Here is a 6,869-nt window from a genome sequence, read left to right as displayed (position 1 = left end):
GCCTCGGTTGCTGTGAGTTGTAGCTGCAGGACAAATATGGGTATTTTGACCATGAACCCATTTTGGACCCTTTCCATCACGGAGTACTCTTCTCATTGCTTCAACACAAAATCCTGGGACGGCTTGCCGCAGGCCAAGGTAGGAGTAAACGCCAGGTGTGGATTGTTGTAACTGGCACACTCTAAGAAATTCTTGTGAAATGATGAGAAAAAATTTTTATGAACACTTTGTAAAACGCAAAACCGACAATTTTTGTAAATTTATGAAAAAAAACTGGATGAACATTTGTAAAACGCAAAAAACAACAATCGTTTTTTAAATTTTAAAGAAAAAAAAAGTGGATGAACTATTTGTAAAACGCAAAACCAACCCATTTTTGTAAATTTATGAACAAAAACTGGATGAACTATTTGTAAAACGCAAAACACAACAATCGTTGTAATTTTATGAAAAAAAATTTTGGGTGAACTATTTGTAAAACGCAAAACCAACGATTGTTGTAAATTTATGAACAAAATCTGGAGGAAATATGCGTGAAACGCAAAAAACAACGATTTTTGTAAAATTTTTGAACAAAATCTGGATGAACTATTTTTAAAACGCAAAACACAACGATTGTTGTAAATTTATGAAAGAAATCTGGATGAACTAATTGTTTAAAAAGCAAAACACAACGATTTTTGTAAATTTATGAACAAAATCTGGATGAAGTATTACACGGGATGTTCGTTCAAGATATATTTTTGGATGAACTTTATTGTAAGGCTCCAAAATACATCACTGGTTGTAAATTCAGGATACAGTTTTTTGGGTAAACTTTATCGTAAAACTCCAACTACAATACTTTACTTCAAAAAATTTGGATTAAATTTATTGTTGTCACATTTTATGACCCTTGTTGTAAATTTATGAAAAGAAATTGGATGAACTAAGTTGCTAACGTTTACTTGTTTGAAGAACAGTAAAGCTTCACTTGAAGAGTCATTAGGTAGCTGGCTCCCCAGCTAGCGTGTGTTTTGGGTAGCTCAGTGGTAGAGCCGTGCACCGAAAGAGTAAAGTTGTGGGTTCAAATCTGTCAGGGAAATCGAAGTAAAACCATTGCAGAAGAAGGTGAAGGGAAGTGTCATATTTTGACAACCAAAAAGTCTTATTGATTTTACACATTTTGTCGTAAAATTAAAAAACGATACTTTTCTTCAAATAATGACTTTTGTCATATTCTACTGAGGCCAGAAAAAAAAGAAACTTCCCCGATTTTACCAGTTTAGTTGTTGGCTGAGCGATAGCGAAGCCCGTTACTCCAGTGCGGTTGAAAAGTTTTGTCTGTCTGTCTGTCTGTGTGTCCGTGTGTGTGTGTGTTTGTGTGTGTACACTACCTCCTGAACGGCTCGGCCGATCTGGCTGAGATTTTGCAGGCTTATTAGGTATGTTCTTGGCTCGACACACGCGAAATTTCACTGTCCTAGCTCAACCGGTTCAGTTTTTATAGCCGAAAAACACCAAAAAAACGGCGAAAAATCGAGTTTTTTTTTGCAGGTAGATCACCTCTGTCTTGAAGAAAGGGGGTCGGGGGGGGCGGACCCCCCCAGCCTCGACAAGTTAAAAAGTTACAAGGGTCAAGATCGTGTTATCTGTAGATTAAGCAACTCTTTCTAGAATTAAGGGGGGTCTGGGGGGCGGAGCCCCGCAGCATGCAACACGTAAGAAGTAACCGACGATGGACAAGCCAATGCCTGCCGAAGGCAGGCTAGCGCCGCAGGGCCCAAAGGGAGGTACGCCAGGCGCGGATTGGAGGAACAGGCCGCGAGACATCGCGAAGCCTGTTACGACAAGACGCGGTCTGGCGTAAACCTACCTTGTTGTTAGGTGGATATGGATAATGCAATAAGTTCCATTGGCTGTTTCTTTGTTGGTCCTTCAACCCTTTTCTCCTTAACAATATTCTCTTACCAGATTAGATTCTTAACGTCTTCTAAGGGGAGGTTCTACTGAAAATCTTACTTTCTTCAAATTGAGTCCCACTTTTTATGTTCATTGTAAATATAAAGTATTTTATAGTAAATAGTAAAATTTGAATTTTGGGAAGGAATACCTAGCCCCAAATCCAGTCGAAGAGGAATTTTCTGCTATTTCCAGTCGTATCTTGAAAAATTCTCCTACGCAAAGTTTTTCAACGTAAACTGATGTTCTGGGCATTTTCCACTTTTTTGGTTCATAATTGATAAACCGTGGCATTAGTAACATACTGGGACCATTGCAAAATCATAAGCTGTGTTTTCAACACAGCATGTCACTAAAATTTCAAGAAAATGGTCAAAATCCTGATATTTTAGTTTCTTTTTTTCTGATAAGCAGTGCCAAAATAAATTTGATGGGTCTCATGTCTTGGTGATGCCACGCTTTATTGCATATGAACCAAAGAAGTGAAAAATGTCCAGAACATCAGTTTACGTTGAAATACTTCGCGTAGGGGAATTTTTTAAGATATTGCTAAAATAGGCTGAAAAATCCTCTTCAACTGGATTTGGAGGAAGGTATTTGGCTCTAAATTTCATGTTTGGCTATTAACAATGTAGTACTACACATATGCAACAAATGTCAACACTGGGGCTCAATTTGAAAAGTGCCATTTTTTCAGTAGAACCTCCCCTTAAGTATTTTAAGTATTTTAAGTACTCTGTTCAACAGATATATCTGTAGATCACTCTCAAATGTCATTTTATAGCCTAAATCACTCAATTTCTAAGATACATACAGCCATTCAAATTACCCTGCAACTCACTCAAACAGTCAAGAGTAATGTCAACAAGAACACAGCAGAAGAACTTTTTAAAAAAAGGCTACACTGTTAAAAAATGGTTGTACAGAAACAATCAGATGAGTGAAAATTTAGTCGTTCCAAAACATAGAATTTCATCATGAACCATAGCGAAACAAATGTCGTTGAGTCTAGTAAGCGACATTTTGTCGTTGAAGAACAAAATTCTTGTTATCACTCTTTACGATACACTTTGTGTGGAAACAACATCTTTTGCAATTATCTGCTCAATTAAAGCATATTATGAATAATCATCTATTTTGTTCTTCTAAGTCATAGGGAAATTACTATTGTTAAAAAAAAAACATGCAAAATAAATTAAGCGACAAAAGTACTCTATGAATATTGTCGCAGACATTTCAAAATTTCTTTGGGACTTCCAATACTTGTCGTTGATGTGTTATTGTTGGTGCGTTATTACAAGTTAGTCGTTGTGAAATTATCCCTTGGTTCCAATACGACTATGGTTTATCAAGCTATTTGTTCCACAACAAATCTTGTCGCTAAGAAAGTTAGCGATAAATGTGTCGCTAAGTTACGACAAAATTTTTATCAGTGTAGTGCAAATAAGCAATCTACAGATATATCTGTTGAACAGAGTACTTAAAATACTTCAGCTTTGATGTTAAGTGAGTAAAAACATACAAGGATGATTTAGTTTGACTCATTGAACCATCCTGCAGTGCCTGGGGGTACACTTTAGTCAAAAAGCGAAGACTGAAAATAGGTTTTGGGCTGCGGTATTTAGAATGAGTTTCATCCGTAAAGGTTTTATTTTTCCCAGAGTTAGGGACTATAAAAATACACCGTTTAAGGCTCAGAGAAGTAAAAAAAAAATATACGTATTAAATTTTCACAAATTAATCCACTTTTTTAAAATTTTAAAACTTTGTCATAACTTCTGAAAATTGTTTGAAAATTCCGTTCTGGCATGGAAAGGACTCAACTTTTCATGCTCTTTTCACAAAAGTTTAGACGGGAAAGTTTTGATGAAAAATTAAAAATGTGGAATTTTTCCTAGGTTTGAAACATAAAAGCCCAAAATCTCGGCTTCTATCAGACATAAAAATCTGAATTTTTTTTTGAGACTCTCTACTACTAGGGCATCTTAAAAAACCATCGGGAGCAGGATCTGAGACATGAAGGTTTTGGGCCTGGTTGCCTTGGGATAGAATTGCTCTACATTTTCTTTGCAAGTAGTGACCAATTATTTCCGTATTTCAGGGATTCCTCATTCCCAAACTCAAAATGGGTCACGACTGTCCAGTGTGCGGCAAGAAGAATAAGTGGGCGTCCAGTCTGACTGTGCACCTGCGGACCCACACGGGGGAGAAGCCTTTTGAGTGCACGGTTTGCAACAAGAAGTTCAGCCAACGTAGCCAGCTCAAACCGCACCTCCGAATCCACACAGGAGAGAAGCCCTTCGAGTGTAAGGTTTGCAACAAGAAGTTCACCGAAAGTGCCAGCCTCAGAGTGCATCTCCGGACCCACACTGGGGACAAGCCCTTTGAGTGCACGGTCTGCAACAAGAGGTTCAGCGAAGGTGGCGACCTCAGAAAGCATCTCCGGACCCACACAGGATACAAGCCCTTTGAGTGCACGGTTTGCAACAAAAAGTTCATCGAAAGTGGCAAGCTCAGAGTGCATCTCCGGACCCACACAGGAGACAAGCCCTTTGAGTGCACGGTCTGCAATAAGAGGTTCCTCCATGGTGGCAATCTCAGAGTGCATCTCCGGACCCACACAGGGGACAAGCCCTTTGAGTGTACGGTCTGCAATACGAGGTTCCTCCATGGCGGCAATCTCAGAGTGCATCTCCGGACCCACACAGGAGACAAGCCTTTTGAGTGCACGGTTTGCAACGAGAAGTTCAGCCAAGGTGGTAGCCTCAGAAAGCATCTCCGGGCCCACACAGAAGACAAGCGCTTTGAGTGCGCGGTTTGCAGCAAGAGGTTCCGGCAAATTTCTCATCTGAAAACGCACCTGCGAACCCACACTGAAGGACACGATTTGAACATCCAGTTGGCTAATGGAAGTTAAGTCAAGATGGCAGCAGTCTCAACTGCGCACTCTCGTTGAGGAAAACCGGCAGGCTGTATTTTTCCGGAAGACGATTACTTAGCGGCAGGCCTAAGTGTACCGGTTGAGACTGTTCGCGAGGCGCATAACTAAGACATTTAGTCCGAATTTGTTAAATGTTAGGAAAACTATCCGTGTCTCAATCTTTTGTCATTTACAAGCTTATAGGTTTTTTCTCATTGTTAGATGTTAAGTGGGAAGTCATTTAAAACAATAGGACTGGGCTCTGGAAGTCTTAGGCTCTCATTTGAAAATGATTTTATTTCCTATTCGAATACATGACAATATGTGAATTTGACTTTCCGTCTCTGAAATATGACTCGTTTGTTTTAAGCACGCTTTCGTTGATCTTTGGAAGATGGCATGGATTGATTGATTCTGGTCAACGATTCATAAGTTTTCTCTCAATTTGACTCTGTTGCACGTTTAATGATGTTACTTGTATGCACTACTGTTTTTGCCTCTATATTGAATAAAAAAAGTATTATTGACGTGTCCATTTTTTAGTTAAAGCTACTGTTATATCTTCAAAGCAAGCCCATTTCTACACCGTCCCAAAAACAAACTCAAGAAGCCGAAAAAGGGGTTTTGCTGATCCATCATGAATTATTTGACCAAAATTAAGTTCAAAGTATCGTTTGAAGAGTTTAGGTCCAATTACGACAAGCCCAAGGAGCAAGCCTCCGAGTTATTTCGTTTGGTTTTCTTGGGCTCTCGGAGTAAAGAGGACCGTAGCGCAAAACAAACTATTTTAGATTATTTTTTGTATTTCCCGGAAATTTTGCTTTTTGGCCCGCCCTTCTATTCAAAAAATAGGGGGAGGGCCTATGCATTTGCCTTTGTGTCTGTGTGTTGTTGTTGTTGTTGTTGGCGTCTGTGTACAAGGAAGGAGTTGAGCTAGAGTAACCAGATTTGAAGGGTACTTCAGGAGTACCGTCCAAACAAATAATCCGGTGGTGCAAATCCCGTCCGGGTCGCACAAGGGCTGCTGCAGGTGCATCATGGTTTACATGAGCGGGAGGGGGATTTCCGCCATTATTGGTGCTAGCAGGGCACATAGGGGTATTTTTGGAATCGGGGCGACGAGACAAGATGAATGGACCTGGTCCCGACCCCATCGGCCGCTTTTAAAAGTTGGCCAGATCAGGATCTTCAAAAAAGGGGGTCGACCGACTAAAAAAAATTATTGCAGATTTCGATTGGTCTCAGCATGAGACTATAACTGTAGTGGACTGGAAACCATAGGGCCAAAAACGCTGCACGCGGATCTTTTCAACGATACTCCTCCGCACCTACTGCTGCTATCGCGTCGATTTTGGTCTCTATCTGCTCGGAAAGGTTCACAGATGGGCTAGATGACCTCACATTCGCCGGAAATGACCCCAGCTTCGTCTCTATCCCCCGTCATTTCGATACTCCGCGTTGCCGAGGACCGCCGGGCGTTTTAGTTCGCTGCGCCGCCGCGGGAGCGCGCTGGTGGCGGCCCCCCGCCGCCTCCCCGCCTGCCCCTCCACCTCACACCGCTGCCGCGCTTGCGATGTAAACAACGAGCTAAACTGCTACTTTCAAGCGTGATAGGGCCGCAAATTTTGATTGCCAGCATTCAAGGTAAGATTGATCAGAAACCTAGTAATCTTTTCAGTTCTGTAACACCCGTCCTTTAACTGTTACTCATAAACTGCACGTCCCGCGGCGAATTGAAGGGACCACTGTTTGAGGGTTATGGCTTTCGCCTAGTTCGGAAATAATGGTTTACTGATTTGTTTTGCAGAATGGATTCTGAGCAGGAGGGCGACATCAGTCTTGATATTTCGCTAAGTAACCTTAACGATTCTATCGACGAAGATGCTGTTGCGTCGACACCTAAGAAACAAAAGGTGACAGGTGATCTCGCAAACCTGCTCCTGGTCCATTCAAGAAGCCTGCTTCTGTTCCAAAACCGAAGGGCCCAGTCCTCGCTAAGTGTTCAAAA

The 6,869-nt window shown here is 41.0% G+C and overlaps 2 protein-coding genes across 4 annotated transcripts in view; both read left to right on the top strand.

Moving 5' to 3' along the window:
* Positions 1 to 6,869, top strand: part of LOC117648017 (gastrula zinc finger protein XlCGF57.1-like) — a 35,509-nt gene that overhangs the window by 4,005 nt on the left and 24,635 nt on the right. The window lies entirely within an intron of this gene.
* Positions 7 to 5,388, top strand: LOC117648019 (gastrula zinc finger protein XlCGF8.2DB-like). The gene is made up of 2 exons (XM_034390155.1): positions 7 to 138; positions 4,043 to 5,388. The coding sequence occupies exons 1-2, from the start codon at positions 37 to 39 to the stop codon at positions 4,856 to 4,858; spliced, it is 918 nt and encodes a 305-aa protein (XP_034246046.1). The 5' UTR covers positions 7 to 36; the 3' UTR covers positions 4,859 to 5,388.

This window comes from Thrips palmi, unplaced genomic scaffold (genome assembly GCF_012932325.1).
Source record: "Thrips palmi isolate BJ-2018 unplaced genomic scaffold, TpBJ-2018v1 HiC_scaffold_3, whole genome shotgun sequence".
NCBI classification, from domain to species: domain Eukaryota; kingdom Metazoa; phylum Arthropoda; class Insecta; order Thysanoptera; family Thripidae; genus Thrips; species Thrips palmi.
Note: the sequence above shows the minus strand (reverse complement) of the source record. Positions and strands in the feature narration are given on the sequence as shown.